Source organism: Ruditapes philippinarum, unplaced genomic scaffold (assembly GCF_026571515.1).
Source record: "Ruditapes philippinarum isolate M1 unplaced genomic scaffold, ASM2657151v2 ctg1714_1_1_1_1, whole genome shotgun sequence".
NCBI classification, from domain to species: Eukaryota; Metazoa; Mollusca; class Bivalvia; order Venerida; family Veneridae; genus Ruditapes; species Ruditapes philippinarum.
The window spans coordinates 27,851-45,814 of NW_026852527.1; the positions used below are offsets into that span (position 1 = coordinate 27,851).

General features: G+C 35.1%; 1 protein-coding gene across 1 annotated transcript in view; it reads left to right on the top strand.

Annotated features, from left to right (window-relative positions):
* The window catches only part of LOC132716220 (amine oxidase [flavin-containing] B-like), a 31,003-nt gene extending 16,170 nt beyond the window's left edge, over nucleotides 1-14,833 (top strand). The window contains exons 8-12 of the mRNA XM_060699446.1: nucleotides 656-815; nucleotides 1,510-1,654; nucleotides 1,943-2,098; nucleotides 13,135-13,246; nucleotides 14,088-14,833. Of these exons, the coding sequence (XP_060555429.1) occupies nucleotides 656-815; nucleotides 1,510-1,654; nucleotides 1,943-2,098; nucleotides 13,135-13,246; nucleotides 14,088-14,405 (891 nt within the window). The 3' untranslated portion in view covers nucleotides 14,406-14,833. The remainder of the gene's footprint in view (nucleotides 1-655; nucleotides 816-1,509; nucleotides 1,655-1,942; nucleotides 2,099-13,134; nucleotides 13,247-14,087) is intronic.
* The last annotated feature ends 3,131 nt before the right edge of the window (nucleotides 14,834-17,964 follow it).

A 17,964-nucleotide genomic window follows, 5' to 3' on the forward strand; every position in this document is an offset into this window, starting at 1 on the left:
TGTGCTGTTGTAGTAGAACAGACTTTGAAAAAAAACATCTAATGAAATTTCTTACATGTAATTCCAAATTGCAAAGTAAGCCAACCAATCCAGTGATTTCATTTATTACAGTAAACAATAATGTGATTTAAAAAGAATATCAGCATCAGAATAAAATTTTTACACAGTAATAATAATAGCTGTAAGAAAATAATAGATAACCAACTGTCTTAAATTCTTTCAGATGTAGAGATATCAAGATTAAAACAATAATTTGTAGACTTCTCAGCTGCAGACTGCTGTCCTGCATAAGATATTTTGCTGTGTTTAAATTATATCATGTCCTTTTGATGAAAAAGTAAAAGTATTTTACAATTAACATGTGTAAATGTTGTAAAAAAGAGTAAACACAAAACAACAAAAGAAAATTATACTTTACAGCATGAAATTTCAGAAAGACCAGTAATGTAACATATTTATTTTCTATTACTACATGTTATATCTCTTCAGTTCTTATACTTGCAGCAACGGGTTAGGTATTGTAAAAGTATCAGTATCAATAAAATACCCATATCGTTTCGTCAGTACCGGTATCGGTATCGGACCGTTTCGTGAAGAACGATATCCAACCCTATTTATTTGATTTTTTTGTACTTTAGTCTTGTATGTATTGTAGGCTAGGTATGTGATAAGTTCAGTGCCTCCACCACTTCTCAACCGGATAGAGTTTGATCCTCCGTTACCATGGGAACGATTACAATTAATGCAAAAAGTGCCGATGGGATCAATAATTAAAACAGTGATGTATTATAAAACACAGTTTTGGAGAAAATTAGGTAAATGTGAATGTTGTTCTTAAATGTTCAGAAAAATTGATTAGAATAGTTAAGAATGTCCAGAAAAAAATGAAAAGAAGTGAGCTACACTCGTGCTTATGAATTTGATTAGTATGATTATGTTGTTTTGATTGCCAATGGCTGTCTATAATTATTTGACAAAATTTAAAGGAGACTTATTCATTTGGGAAGGTGTTTCGTTAGTTTCCATAATTAGTTTGGATTTACGTATCTGCTTGAAAGGATAGTATAGTTCTTGATACTTAAACCTACAATTACAACCCAGTGTCCTATCGGTTAAGTACTACAGAATTGAAATCTCGTACATGTAGTTGCAAGTTTGAATCTTTGACAACCATTTTACAATTTTGTTTTTGTTTTATTTAACAAAAGATTTCTTGCTCTTTAAAGTCACACAATGACTTGATTCTTATGCACTATAACATATTTTAGTTTCCTAAAATATAATAAGAAAAAATGATATTGAGAAAATAAATATTTATACTTAATTTAGTCTAGTAGTTAGTTATTGGGGCAATTTGTGCACATACAAAATGACAGAAAAATCGGGTGTGAGTGTTCTGTCTCGTATAGCTTTTGTTAAAGACATTTAAAACTGACTTTAATAAATGAAGGAAAAAAACAAGAAAAAAGCTTTTGTACACTAGTAACTGGTCACATGATTTGATTGTAGATTTGAATGGTATAGCCATGTCCTCAGACGGTGTATGCTGTTATTGTATAGATGATACAAAACCTAATGGTGGTCATCCAGCAATAATGGGGTTTATATTGGCAGATAGAGCTAGAGCAATGGCTGCTGCAACACCTCTCGTACGGTAAGAAACTTGTATGGTGGCTGTAAAATCTACATAATTATGATGATAATTTATTTTCTGATTTTCTGCCTCACATCCATGTCCGAAGTTGTTAACTTTAATTTACTTCAAACCCCTTAAATAGCGTCCTTGGCCGAAGTTGTTAATGTTGTTTACTTCAAACCACTTGCCTTTCCTCCATGGCGGAAGTTATGTAACCGATTATAAAAATTTCTGCCTGATTTACATACATGTATGTATCATGCGTAATTTGGATTATTGACCTCTAACACTATTTTGTTATTACAGGAAAGAAGCACTATGTGCTCACTATGCCTGGGTGTTTGGGACGGATGATTTCCTACACCCTGTAGATTATAGAGAGTATAATTGGATGGCAGATCAGTATTCTGGCGGGTGTTACAGTTCAGTGATGCCCCCAAATGTCATAACAAAATATGGAAGGTATAATATAAGAAATTTATTTCTAAAGAATTGTTCTATATTGTTTTTGAAAAATAGATTAATGTGATATGTTTGTTGTGGTGTTGCATACTTGATTTATTACAATTGCTTAATTAGGGCATACCTCCAGATTTGTACTTAATGACACTTTATAAAAAAGTTCTTATACCATTTGCCAGTATATCCCCGTTTGTCTCTTTGGTCTACAGTTGGCACATTTTCTATAAGATTTTCCAATCTTGATATAAAATTAGTAATTTATCTTAAATGATTAAGTATGAATATTTTATGATCAATAATAATAAATATTTTGTTCTAGTACATTTTATAAATAAATATATGTAAAAATGTAATATCAAGTCTTGTATCTCACACAACACACATATATAATTCTTTCGTGGTTTGATTATATGTCAGATATCAAAAACTATCAGTGTAATTATTTATGTATTACAGACCTTCCATTATAGCATAGACCAATTCACTTTAAGGTCACACTTCCAAAAGTAAAATTCTGACAAAAAAGGCATGTTGTGTATAAACTATATTGATTTGAGAGATATTATAAAATGCCATAATATGCAAGAAGTATGTACAATGTGGCAAATATGTTTTTAAAATATTATGTATCCACACTGGCCATAGCTTTCGCAGAAGCAGTGGGTCTACCGGTGCGGCGATGGAGATTTCGTCGCAGATGCGGTGGAAAAATATGGCTGTCGGATAGTTTTTTGTTGTTGTCGGTAAGTTTATGACTTATTTGTACGTTATGTTTTTATGTTCTAGTGATAACACCTAGTGAGACTGGAGCCCACATATGTACTCTTCCAACTTATTACACGCATGGAGTGCAAATCATGACCAGTTATGCAAATACTTCTGTACAGTTTGACGAGGGGACGCCACTTTTGCTTAATTTTGTTTATAACACTACATATGTACTCAAAACTACCCCTAGATACACTGGCATCGCATCGTATGTATGATAATTACACAAAACAACCATATTTTGGAACTTTTGGAAATTGATATTACTATTTTAATAAAAGAATTGACAAAAATTGATTACAACGCAGACGGCGGTGGATTCGATTGCAACGCAGTGCGGTGGGCCCGATATCATTAGTGTCTTTTTTTTAACGTTAAAGTCACAGATACTTAGGAGTTGAGCTCCAAACGCCTAAAATACAAATGAAATATATAGTTGTTAATCCTAACACATATAGTTGTTATATATATCAATGAAAGTAAATATACGCTTTTTTGAAAACAAAATGACTCTCAGATATGCTGTATATAAATGCGCTTTGAACCAGCCTTGCTATAATCGGAGTCATTCGGGATAATGCGGGTTCTCACATTCATAGCGCACCGCAATTTAAATACGACAGAGCTGAGTGTCACGCTTGAGTTTGTTGAAATATTTTGTAAAATAAAAATAAATCGGCGATAGTTTAAAATTTTTTCTCATAGTGTGTTTGTATATTGAAGATGAAGTTTTGATATTTCTGAAAAAGAAAAATATGATGAAAATATATAATAAGTACCAGTAATATATGTTTAATAGATGACTCGTGTCACCTGTTGACAAAAGGATAATGCGAAAATATTGGAAATAGAATCAATTGGAAGGTGATTTGAAGGATGTGCGATTTTTTTCTAACACATTTTTTTATTTTGTGTATATTTTTGACGTATAAATATTTACTTTTTCTTCAAAACAGCATATATGTAAGTTTTATTGAAATATATGATAAGTATATGGGCTGGAATTAATAAATATACAATTATTAGGTTTTAAGGCCTCTATTTGTCAAGGCGACAATTTAAATTCTGACTTTAAGATTGCAATTACAATTTACAAACAAAAATATACGATAATTTGAACGCGTGCATGTGCAATTCGCTCATAGGCCAATAAACAACATTTTCGTCTACCTTTTTTTGTCAGGTATATTGTAATATTTTATTTCAAAATGCATTCTATAATTTTTTATATTACATGCAGCCTATTTATAGCTTTGTACACGTTAAATAAAAATTTGATATAATTTAATGTTAACATGTAAAGTTATATTAAAAAAATGAAATAAATAAAATAAGAAAATAGATAAAGCAATAAAGCTTAAGTTAGTGTCACTATCAACAGATCTCATCTCATCTCATCAATGTATTAAAATTTTATCACAAACTGTTCATAAGTAAAAATAAAGTTCAAAATATATTTATGACCAATGTGTTAGTAATACATAGTTAATGATGACTCTTGTGTGTTAAACTACAAAAACATTTTGATTTGTTAAATTGAAAGATTAAATTCAATATACGAGTTAAAGCTATATATAGTTAACATATACTTCAATATGTTGAACTAGTGTCCAAACTGGAATTTAATTTGTCAAGACATTTTATAAGTTAAATGAATGCATAGTTTGTAAAGAAAATACAAACTTTTAAGAATATTTTAATTCAATTTATAAGATAAAATTACCATTTAAGCACTTCATAGTTAACATACACCCCAATATGTTAAACTAGTATCTAAAAAAGGGATTGTTTTATAAAAACATATTTATAAGGTACATGATGCAAAAAAGCGTATATTTACTTTCATTGATATATATAACAACTATATGTGTTATGATTAAAGGGAGACACAGGCAAAATTTTAATTTCTTAGTTTTGGATCTTTCTTTCATTATTCTGTAAATGTCCTCAAAATGAATACACTAAACAGTCAAAGGAACAAAACTTTTCTCCATATAAAGAATAAAATGGTGTTTTCCTAACTTGACCCACGTGGGTCAGGTTAGAGTGCTAAGATTTCACAATAGTTGTCACTGTGTACTCTGGAAACATTAAAAAACATGTCGAATCAATAACTTAGACTTGTTTCAATCATACAATATCCGCAATACCTGTTATTGTAACTTCCAGGGTTTGTTCAAATCACATGACTTGTTTTTAAACTATTCGGTGATTCTGTTTGCGTCTAAATTTTGTTCAACATATATAGATATATTTAAGTTTCAAACCCAAAATATACAGAATTTATACAGAAATTCATGCTGGGATTTTAAGAAATGTCATTTTAGGGTGATTTGAGTACAGAAGATCATTTTTGTATTTTTGTCATTATTTTGCCTGAGTATCCCTTTAACAAATATATATTTCATTTGTATTTTTAGGTGTTTGGAGCTCAACTCCTAAGTGTCGGTGACTTTAACGTTAAAAAAAAGACACTAATGATATCGGGCCCACCGCACTGCGTTGCAATCGAATCCACCGCCGTCTGCGTTGTAATCAATTTTTGTCAATTCTTTTATTAAAATAGTAATATCAATTTCCAAAAGTTCCAAAATATGGTTGTTTTGTGTAATTATCATACATACGATGCGATGCCAGTGTATCTAGGGGTAGTTTTGAGTACATATGTAGTGTTATAAACAAAATTAAGCAAAAGTGGCGTCTCCTCGTCAAACTGTGCAGAAGTGTTTGCATAACTGGTCATGATTTGCACCCCATGCGTGTAATAAGTTGGAAGAGTACATATGTGGGCTCCAGTCTCACTAGGTGTTATCAGTAGAACATAAAAACATAACGTACAAATAAGTCATAAACTTACCGACACCGACAAAAAACTATCCGACAGCCATGTTTTTCCACCGCTTCTGCGACGAAATCTCCATCGCCGCACCGGTAGACCCACCACTTCTGCGAAAGCTATGGCCAGTGTGGTATCAGATAAGAACCAAGATGTGTTACATCAGAAGCAAGAAAGTATATCAACTTTTTATGCCCCCGCCATATAATGGCTGGGGCATATAGTGTTACCTTGTTACGTCATTCTGTCATTCCTTCATCATCAGTTTCCGTTTATTATCTTAGTTACAGTTGCACACATTCAACTAAAATTTGGCATATGAATATGTCATGAGAAAATACAGGTCAAGTTTGAATTTGGTCATGGTTCGATGATTTTTGGCAGAGTTATGCCCCCTGATGAAATTTTCAGTTTCCGTTGGTATTACACATTCAACTCAAATTTAACATATGGATACGTCAAAGGAATGCACAGGACAAGTTTGAATTTGGTCATGGTTCAATGATTTTTGGCAGAGTTATACCCCGGTCACATATTCACGGAATACGCCCACGGAAGAGCCACGGATTAATTCCGGCATCGTCCGTAGCTACCCGTACTGGTCTGTAGCTCTCCGTATTGTAACCGTAATCAATCGTAGTAGTCCTTGTATATCCGTAGCGATCCTTGACAATTTTTGAACATGCACAAAAATTTGCTACGGAAAAATCAACCGTAGCGTATCCCTACTAGTCCGTATTAAACCGTTCTGATACGTACTAGTCCGTACGGAAACCGTACTAGTCCGTACTGATTCGTAGGCCTCAACCTGCTACGGATTTCCACGGGTTGGAACGGAAAACTACGTATTTGTACGGTTACCCTACGTATAAGGTACGGTTTTAATACGGATTAATACGGCATTGTCACGGAAAGCTACGATCGTAATACGTTGTACTACGGAGAGGCAGGGATTAGCACGGTCTTATACGGTTTATTGCGTTGCAACACGAAACGGTACGGAATGGTACGGTCCACCACTGTTTAGTACGGATAAACACGGATTTTTATTACATACGTGGGATAGATTAATAGTATCATGTGCTTTTTCAAGGGTATAAATACTACCTTCTTGTTAATATGGACATATTTTCGTAAACATTCAATAAATGATAATTGCCATTTACTGGCTGCAACTTTATATTGAAATAGCTCAGAATGCGGAGGCAGTGGTCGAGCTGCTTGATGACATGCATAGAGGTAAAAATATAGTAATATCATACTACAATTCATAAGTAATAGAATAACATTTGATGTTACATATTTTACAAACATTAATTTGGATCGTGAAATTGGAGTAAATATGTACATAAAACAAAGTGTCTCATAAGCCTCGGACGCTGGCCCTTGAGTGATAATAAGATTAATTAACAAGCTTTTACATATTTTTAAAACATAAACATTCACAATAATTAATGTTATTGTAAAATGAACAGCAAAATTCAAAATCAAAAGATCAACATTTTTCTTTAATGAATACTACCTCATATCTAATCAGGTAAGAGGAGATGGTGGACTCCAGATGGGCTATTACGAAAACCCCTTCATGTTTAGTATGAGGCTCTCATGGCCGAACCTGTTGAGGATCCGGCGTTCTTCACGAAATTCATTTTAATCGGACCTGATATGTCTCGGGGTCGGACGCGATAAGGGCGAATCCTCTCCGCCAAAATCAAACTCTGCAATTCGTTAATATGTGAGGCATTTTGAAAATGAGCATGCAAGAGGTTGTGGACGGATATAATAGGTCCGTATAGGTCCGTGGCAATACGTTCTTCTCCGTATCAATTCGTTCTTCTCCGTATCAGACCCGTACTAATTCGTACTAACCCGTGCTTATACCGTAGCAGACCGTAGTGTATCCTTAGTGCATCCGTCCTGATTCGTGTCGCTCCGTACCAAAACGTGTCGGTCCGTAACAATCCGTGTCTCTCCCGGGGCTTTTGGTGGTAAATCCGTCGAAATCCATACTCATACCGTTGTGTGACCGTACTGGAACCGTAGCGGACTACGGAATTTCACATTTCCGTAGTAATCCGTGAACGATTAGACCGTAGCTCTTCCGTGGCATTATCCGTGAATATGTGACCGGGGCATTACAAATGTATGCTCCTTTCTCATTGAAAATAATATAAAATTTTCAGTTTCCGTTAATTATCTCCCCAATGGTATTACACATTCAACTCAAATTTGACATATGAATATGTCAAAGAAATGCACAGGTCAAGTTTAAATTTGGTTGTGGTTCGATGATTTTTATATGCCCGAAAGGGCATATTATGTTTTACCCCCTGGCGTCCGTCTGTCTGTCCGTCCCCCCGTCCGTCCATACGTCCGTCCGTTAGCAATTTGGTTTCCGGAGCATAACTTAAGTTCAATTTGGCCCACAATGTTCAAACTTCATAGGATGATTGTCCATATTGGGTAGAAGACCCCTATTGATTTTGGGGTCAAAAGGTCAAAGGTCAAGGTCACTATGACCTTAAAACTAAAAACAGTTTCCGGAGCATAACTTAAGTTCCATTCGACCCACAATGTTCAAAGTTCATAGGATGATTGTCCATATAAGGTAGAAGACCCCTATTGATTTTGGGGTCACAAGGTCAAAGGTCAAGGTGGCTATTACCTTAATACTGAAAACAGTTTCCGGAGCATAACTTAAGTTCCAATTGACCCACAATGTTCAAACTTCATAGGATGATTGTCCATAGTGGGTAGAAGACCCTATTGATTTTGGGGTCAAAGGTCAAGGTCACTATGACCTTAAAACTGAAAACAGTTTCCGGAGCATAACTTAAGTTCCATTCGACCCACAATGTTCAAACTTCATAGGATGATTGTCCATATTGGGTAGAAGACCCCTATTGATTTTCGGGTCACAAGGTCAAAGGTCAAGGTCACTATTACCTTGATACTGGAAACAGTTTCCGGAGCATAACTTAAGTTCCATTTGGCCCACAGTGTTCAAACTTCATAGGATGATTGTCCATATTAGGTAGAAGACCCCTATTGATTTTGGGGTCAAAAGGTCACTATATCCTTTAAACTGAACACAGTTTCTGGAGCATAACTTAAGTTCCATTTGACCCACAATATTCAAACTTCATAGGATGATTGTCCATATTGGGCAAAAGACCCCCTATTGATTTTGGGGTCACTAGGTCAAAGGTTAAGGTCACAATTACCTTAAAACCAAAAACAGTTTCCGGAGCATAACGTAAGTTCCATTTGGCCCTCAATATTCAAACTTCATAGGATGATTGTCCATATTGGGTAGAAGACCCCTATTGATTTTGGGGTCACAAGGTCAAAGGTCAAAGTCACTTTTACCTTAATACTAAAAACAGTTTCTAGAGCATAATTAAAGTTCCAATTGGCCCACAATATTCAAACTTCTTAGGATGATTGTCCATATAAGGTAGAAGACCCCTATTGATTTAGGGGTCACAAGGTCAAATGTTAAGGTCATTATTAATAACTTAAGTATTAATCAACTTACAGCTGTAAAATTTTATAGGATGAACAGCGAATTCCCATGTCTTACAAATGCTTCATCCTTACTAAAAAAAAAAACACTTTCGGGCATATAATGCTCCGCCTAGCGGTGCTCTTGTTGGCAGAGTTATGCCTCTTTCTCTTTGAAAAAATGAAATTTGCAGTTTCCATTCATTATCTCCTCAACAGTTGTACATATTCAACTCAAATTTAACATATGGATATGTCATAAGAATACACTGGTCAAGTTCGAATTTGGTCATTGTTTGATAATAGCTGGCAGAGCTATCCCTGTTGAACTTTGAAAAAAATAATCAGAAATTTTTAGTTTCCGTACATTATCTCCCCAATTATTGTACAAATTCAACTCAAATTTGACATATACATACGTCTTAGGAATAAGCAGTTCAAGTTCGAATTTGGTCGTGGTTCAATGATTTTGGACAAAGTTATCTCTCTTGAATGTTGGAAAAATTTTGATTTTTAGTTTCAGCACTCATACTTTTGTAGAAATGTATGTAGTTATTATTTTGGCTACAAATGTGCAATATGCAATTTACAAAAGGTTAACACTGAATAGTTTTAGTACCTTAAACTTTGTATAAAAATGGTTTGTGTTTACATTGAATAGTTTTAAGGACTTTGAACTTAAAATTAAAAACATAGTTTGTGCAAACAAATTTGGAACTAAATAATTATTGTAACATCTGAAATTTTGGCTGCATGACGGGGCACCTGTGGCTTGACAACACATTTCTTGCATATCAGACTGGCGTTTCCGTGAGTTTTACCCATGCCGGAAATTTCATCTGGCATGGGGGATGCCAGATGAGTCGCTTGCTGCACAATGGCACGCTTAGGATGACGTCATTTGACCGTTATGAATGAAGTTGTAATTCATACGCTGTTGTAAGAAAGTAGTTACGGTTGTTATGATATAAATTTCCTTTGAAATTAAAGATAAAGAATTTAAAATATAATGGAATATGGTAGAATATGCAAGAAAAAATATCTCACATATGTTTGCTGTTCGGATCGGAATATCCGTCCCTCACCTTGGGACGGATATTCCGATCCGAACCGCAAAATATGACAGATATTATTATTATGCCCCCATTTTGAAAAAAAGGGCAGGGGCTTGAGGTTTTATTGTTGGAGGGTTGGTCTCCTTGTGTTGTGTGTTTGTTTTTGAGCGAAGCGGTTTTCTTAATTTGCTTTGCACTTGTCGGTCCGATCGGTCTGTCCGGTCGCGTCGTGTTCCGTCGCGTCCAGTAGACCAACATGGTTTCCGAAGTGATAACTTATAAAGAACCCTAGGCCTAGGAACTTCAAAACTTGCATGGTGTCAGCATTCGGTCGCGATGACCAGTTAGATGCGACCCCTAATTATTTTGGGGCCAGGCCCGGCGTCCAAGGGGGGTCAAAGGTTTTTCTAAGGTTCACATTTGAACTTTGTAGGTGTAAAAAAAAAAATACTACCCGGCGTTTCCATATCACTAATATAAAGAATCCCTTTTACGGCCTTAGTACAGAACTCTTCCAAACTTGGATGGGTGATTGGTCATGACCAGTAGATGACCCCTATTGATTTTGTGGGCGTCAACGGGGTCAAAGGTCAAGGTCACATTGACCTTGAAAGCAAAAACGGTTTCCGATCAATAACTAAAGAACTTAAGGCCTAGGAACTTCAAACTTGGGTATGGTGATTGGTCATGACCAGTAGTATGAGCCCCTATTGATTTTGGGGTCAAGGGGTCAAAGGTCAAGGTCACATTGACCTTGAAAGCAAAAATGGTTTCGATCAATTAACGTAAAGAACCTTAAGGCCTAGGAACTTCAAACTTGGTATGGTGATTGGTCATGACCAGTAGATGACCCCTATTGATTTTGGGTCAAGGGGTCAAAAAGGTCAAGGTCACATTGACCTTGCCCAAAAGCAAAAACGGTTTTCCGATCAATAACTACAAAGAACCTTAAGGCCTAGGAACTTCAAACATATGGTGGTATGGTATTGGTCATGACCAGTAGATGACCCCTATTTGATTTTGGGGTCAGGGGTCAAAGGTTCAAGGTGGGACGGCTCACATTGACCTTGTTTATATAGGTAAAAAACGGTTTCCGATCAATACCTAAAAAAGAACCTTAAGGCTTAGGAACATCAAACTTGGTATGGTGATTGGTCATGATCAGTAGATGAGTCCCCTATTGATTTTGGGGTCAAGGGGTCAAAGGTCAGGTCACATTGACCTTTTAGGTAAAAAACGGTTTCCGATCAATAACTAAAGAACCTTAAGGCCTAGGAACTTCAAACTTGGTATGGTGATTGGTCATGATCAGTAGATGACCCATATAGATTTTGGGGTCAAGGGGTCAAAGGTCAAGGTCACATTGACCTTTTAATTAAAAACGGTTTCTGATCAATAACAAACAAAAGAACCTTAGGCCTAGGAACGTTCAAACTTGGTATGGTGATTTGGTTATGACCAATCAGATGACCCCTATTGATTTTTGGCGTTAAGGGGTCAAAGGTCAAGGTCACATTGACCTTGTAGGTAAAAGCGGTTTTCGATCAATAATGAAAGAACCACTTAGGCTAGGGACTTCAAAACTTGAGAATGGTGATTGGTCATGATCAGTAGATGACCCCTATTTGATTTTGGGGTCTAGGGGTCAAAGGTCAAGGTCACATTGACCTCTTAGGTAAAAAACGGTTTCCGATCAATAACTAAAGAACCCTTAGGGCCTAGGAACTTCAAACTTGGTATGGTTGATTGGTCATGACCAGCAGATGACCCCTATTGATTTTGGGTTAAGGGTTAAAGGGCAAGGTCACATGGGCGACCTTGTAGGTAAAAATGCTTTCCGTATCAATAACTTAAGAACCCTTATTGCTAGGAACTTCAAACTTGGTATTGGTGATTGGTCATGACCAGCAGATGACCTATTGATTTTGGGGTCAAGGGGTCAAAGGTTCAAGGTCACATTGACCTTGTAGGTAAAAACGGTTTCGATCAATTTAACAAAAAACGCTTTAGGGCTAGGAACTTCAAACTTTGTGTGATGATTGGTCATGACAGCAGATGACCCTATTGACGTGTTTTAGGTGAAGGGGTCAAAGGTTCAAGGTCACATTGACCTGTTTAAGTAAAAAACGTTTCTGATCGAATAACTCAAGAACGCTTTAGGCCTAGGAACTTCAAACTGGTGGTATGGTTGATTTGCTCATGACCAGCAGATTACTCCTAATTGATTTTTGGGAATCAAGGGGTCAAAGGTCAAGGTCACAATGACCTTGTAAGTAAAAACGGTTTCTGATCAATAACTAAAGAACGCTTCGGCCTAGAAACTTCAAACTTGGCATGGTGATTGGTCATGACCAGCAGATGACCCCTATTGATTTTGGGGTCAAAGTCGAAGGTCACATTGACCTTGTATGTTAAAACGGCTTTCCGATCAATTAATAAGAGACCCTTAGGCCTAAGAACTTCAAACTTGGCATGGTGATTGGTCATGACCAGCAGATGACCCTATTGATTTTCGGGGTCAAGGGGTCAAAGGTCAAGGTCACATTGACCTTGTAGGTAAAAAAAACGGTTTCTGATCAATTTACTAAAAACGCCTAGGCCTAGGAACTTCAAACTTTGTATGATGATTTTGGTCCCGTGACCAGCAGATGACCCCTATTGAGTTTTGCGGTCAAGGGCCGTCAAAGGTCATGGTCATGACCAGTAGATACTTTATAACCCTTATTAATTGTTTGATCACTGGGTCAGAAGTCATGCATAATAACCTTATCACATGACTAATTGGCTGCTGATAGGGGGCATACATGTTTTACAAACATATCTTGTTCTAGTTTGTAATGGATAAAGCAGGAAATATGATTTTATCATTTCAGATGTTTGAGGGAGCCAGTTGGTCATGTATATTTTGCTGGTACAGAAACTGCCACTATGTGGCCAGGATATATGGATGGTGCTATACAAGCAGGAGAAAGGGCAGCTAACCAGGTGAGATGTCTTACCTGCTGGAAACAAAAAGGGATGAGCATTTACCACCAGTATAGAGCCATGCCAGTGTGCAAATTTGTAAAGTTTGACAAGGCTCTATATTGCTGGCGGCCTAACTTAAAATTTTCATCTTGATATTTCTGAAAGTAATAAAGGACAGTTTCTACAATGGAAGCTGGAAAAGGCCACTTAAGAAATACACCAGGTTAAAGGTTATGGAACTTTTCCTTTCCTAAGTTATTCAATGGTGTGTTGTTGTTGTTTTTGAAGATGTTTCAAAAGTTTGTTTTTTCTATACTCCTTTGGATTCAGTTTAAAAGCAAAACTTTGATGTGATTCAGAATCACTATATTTTCCATTTTACAGAGGCATGTTTGTATAGCCATTTTAAATATATTGGCTATAAGCCTATATTTTAGCAGAACTGTGTAAAGGCTCGTATGTAAAGGGAAAAGATTTTATGTTTTTAAGATCATACATATTTTAGTAGGATTCATATCCAAAATTTTGTGGTGTCCTTAGCCAAGTGGTTAAGTTTGTTGACTTCAAACCACTTGCCTCTCACTGCTGTGGGCTCAAAATCTGCGATGGACTTTGGATTCTCTCATGTGAAGAAGCTGTCCAGCTAACTAACAAAATGTTGGTGGTTCTACTTTGGTACCAGTTCATGCCTGAAATAATGCACAGAGGGTCACTTGAGATCTTCCTCCACTTATAAAACTGTAAAACCCTCTTAAGTTAATTCTCATGGGGATTGTAACACATCATTATATATGTTGATTCTTTAACTTGTTGGCCTTAAATTGTTTTATTAATAAAACTTTTAATGTGCTATTTTCAGATTCTCTATGCAGATGGTAAAATTTCATCATATCAAATAGATACAGTTGAACCTGAATCCCTAGACTACCCAGCAAAACCAATTCCCTTCAGTTATATAGAACATTATCTTCCCAGTAACACGGCAGTCCTACGCTTTGGTATAGCTATCACGTTGGGTTTTTTCGGATTTAGTGCATATGTGTTTTTCTTCAGCTGGAAAGGTGCATTATTTTGGAAGTGGTTCCAATGGAAGTATGACCTTGATGAAAAAGACATGTGGAAGTTGTCCAAATATTTTAAAATACCATCTCGTTTTTACAGGCATGTTAAAACATAGATTTGACATGTTCATTAGAATTATATGTTGCCTGTATTTTTTGTTTCATATATTATCAAAAGAGTAATGTATCAAACTTTAATTTTAAGAATGATTACTTTGAAACAACATGTTTTATTATTTACGGAAAATTTTATGTTTGTTTAAAAAAAAAAAAAAGAAAAACCTACCCCATGTACTAAATGTACATGTGTCTCACATACATGTACTTCTGTTTTAAAAAAAATAAATTTGAACCTTTAATATGGTTCATTCAAGGCATAGTTTTAAAATATGTATTTGTTGATTTAGTTTACTAGTATTCATATTTTCTGTGTTTAACCTATATGCATTTCTTTATATACATCTATGTAGATTTTATGTAACAAACAAAACAAAACAACAAACAAACAAAAAAACAGTGCAGACAACAAAATCTTTTTTATACTACCCCTTAATTTATTATTATCAGGCTGGGAGATTGTGCCAAAGTTTTGAAATATTTTTATTAAAAAGGGGAGTAGGTGCTGTGACCGGGTCCTACCCCCACTTTGAATGGGTGGGGAGGAAATTTTTGAAGATGAATCCAGGTCAAGATACTGCCCCTTTTAACCCATGACATACGAGGGATGTCCGAAGTTATATACTTTTCATTTTTTATTGTATAACAATAATACGTTTTACAATTTTTTCAGAAAAAATACATATTAGGAAAAACCCTTTTTCGAAAAAATTACTGAATTTTACTGCGTTGTATTTTTAAAGATTTTCATACAAAATATAATCGATGGAGAAATTTGAAAGTCAGCGGTCAATTTAATGTATTTTTTCCCCCTATTCAATTTTTTCGTTTAAAAAAGCCCTGGAATTTGGCGTATCTTTTACATGCTATTAAAACTTGCTATTAAAAAAACAACAACAACAAATGTGTCACTGGTTCCCATACAGTGTGTGATATGTCTGTCTTTTTCAAGGATTGTTGTAACGCAATCATTATCTACGACATTTCGGCCATGCTACTTTTGGTAATCTGATACGTTTCTTATACAAAATACTGTCATCACCGCTTCTTAATCGTGTTTGACAATTAAACACATGTTGTCCTTAACAATTTATGGTTGATTTTGTTTTTCAAGTAAAGATTATAATCATTATAAGCATTGCTTTGAAGTAAAATAACATTACGTTGCTCCGTCCATGAATTTGAGGTCATTTTTGCGACACAAAACTAACGCAACGTCATTGCCCATAATCGTCGTTAACAAGTTGTTTCTTTGCGTATGACGTCGTAATTTTCACTAAATATCAAGCAGTAGTACCCTTTGATGTCACAACATTAAAACCAGAGTTTGCGTTAAAATTACAACTTTTAGCAACTTTTTATTCGAGTAGCTATTGTCATGAAATCAAAGTGCTCCGTGATTCGTTGATCATGTTGCCATGGTGATTGGCGATTTGCAAATACAACTTTTATCATGTTTTTTAATTTAGGAATTTGTAGCAGAATGAATACTTAAGCAAAATATTTAATCATCATATTAATATTACTGCTTATAATAATTTTATAGCCTTGTCTACGAACTTTCCGGACAGCCCTCGTATAACACAAATTAGAGGTCTAAATTTATAAGTGACTGTCATAATAGAAAAAGGAAATGAATTTTGAAAATTATAGATGCGAAAAAGGCACAGGTCCTTTCTTTCTGAAATAAACTCATTTCATGTACTTATATGCAAACAGAATGATAATATACAGTGAATCAAAACAGAATTAAATGGATATGCTTCATCGATTTGTTAAAAGTCCATGTTATTTGTTTCACTTACTAAGACACTTTTATATTTTTGCTCCAGGCTGAACATAACCCTGAAAAAGAAAACAATTGTAAGAAACAAGTATAAAACATTCTGTGTAATATACACGTAGTTGAAAATATTTAATTATTTTCGGAAATTTCGCATCTAAAGGGCTTGACAAATAAACCTTGAATGCCTGCTTTTACTAAAATAAAAAAACTTGTGCACTATTGCTGCCGAAAAATGTAACTCCCAATTATTTCTTTATAAGATCGAAATACTAAGCTATGGTGTATGATTCCGACAATAAATACATTACTTAGTGCTTTGATTTTGATACTTAGACCAAACGTTTTAACAGTATTTTTTACAAATTTAGCAGTTTTATAAAAGTTTTGTATGAACATAATTTTTTAGATTTTTTTTTTATAATTAGATTTTGATTTAAATTGTGTTATTGTGTGGAAGTGAATAGTGAGTGTATTGGGTCTTGTTATCTTGACTTTATAAAGAAAAGTGGGGCTCACCCTTGCTTCTGCCATACACTTTAGTTAAAAGTTCTGTATGCAACTTGTTGAATGTTGAATTCTGCTTAAGCTGGTGCTATTATTAACAGTACTGTCCATGAACAACGTCAATCAAACTGAGCCTGCAATATTTTCAATCTTGCCATTTTAAGCTACTTTGTAACTAAAGAAGCTTTAAAAAAAAACATATAATGAAGCCAATTGTTCAAATATATTTTTATGAATTTGTATTGTATTTGTTGATAAATTGTGTGAAATGTTTACTCAGTGATTTTATCTATTTGATATCTTTGTTGTTGATTTTTAAAATAAAACAACTACCAAATTCAATAACCTGGTTATGTTGGGTTTTTTATGCTCCCCGAAAAATTTCGGGGGAGCATATAGACGGCGCCTTGTCCGTCCGGACATCTGTCTGTCCATCCGTTGTCTTGTCCGGAGCATAACTTGAAAATCCTTGGAGATAATTTGTTTAAACTTCATACAGTGGTAGAGGGCATTGAGGGGGAGTGCAGTGTCGAAAGAACCATAACTCTAATTTGCCCGGTTTTTGAATTATCTCCCCTTATAGAAAAATCTTGTCCAGGGCATAACTCTAAAATTATAAGAGATAGCAACATGAAACTTTGAAGGTGAATAGATCTCAATGGGTAGATGTGCAGTGCATAAGAACAATAACTCTTTTTGTCCTAATTTTGGAGTTATTGCCCTTTGTTAATTTCAACACTTTGAACTTTGTCCGGAACATAACTTTAAAACTATAAGAGATATCAAGATGAAACATTGTAGGTAGATAAATCTCATTGAGTAGAAGTGCAGTGCAAAAGAACCATAACTCTGTTAAGCCTCATTTTTTAATTATCTCCCCTTTTAGAAAAATCTTGTACTGGACATAGCTGTAAAACTATAAGAGATATCAACATGAAACTTTGTAGGTAGATATATCTCAATGGGTAGATGTGTAGTGCACAAGAATCATAACTCTGCCTTGCCTAATTCTGGAGTTATTACCCTTTGTTTATTTTTACTTTTTGAAGTTGTCCAGAACATAACTCGGAAACCATAAGAGATATCAACAAGAAACTTTGTAGGTTGATAGATCACAGTGATTAGAAGTGCAGTGCAAAGAACAGTTACTCTGCCTTGCCCAATTTTGGAATTATTGCACTTTAAACTTTTTCCAGGGACATAACTCTGAAACTACAAGAGGTGTACTTTCCTGTGTCCAAAACCTATTTGGGGAGCATCACCCGGCT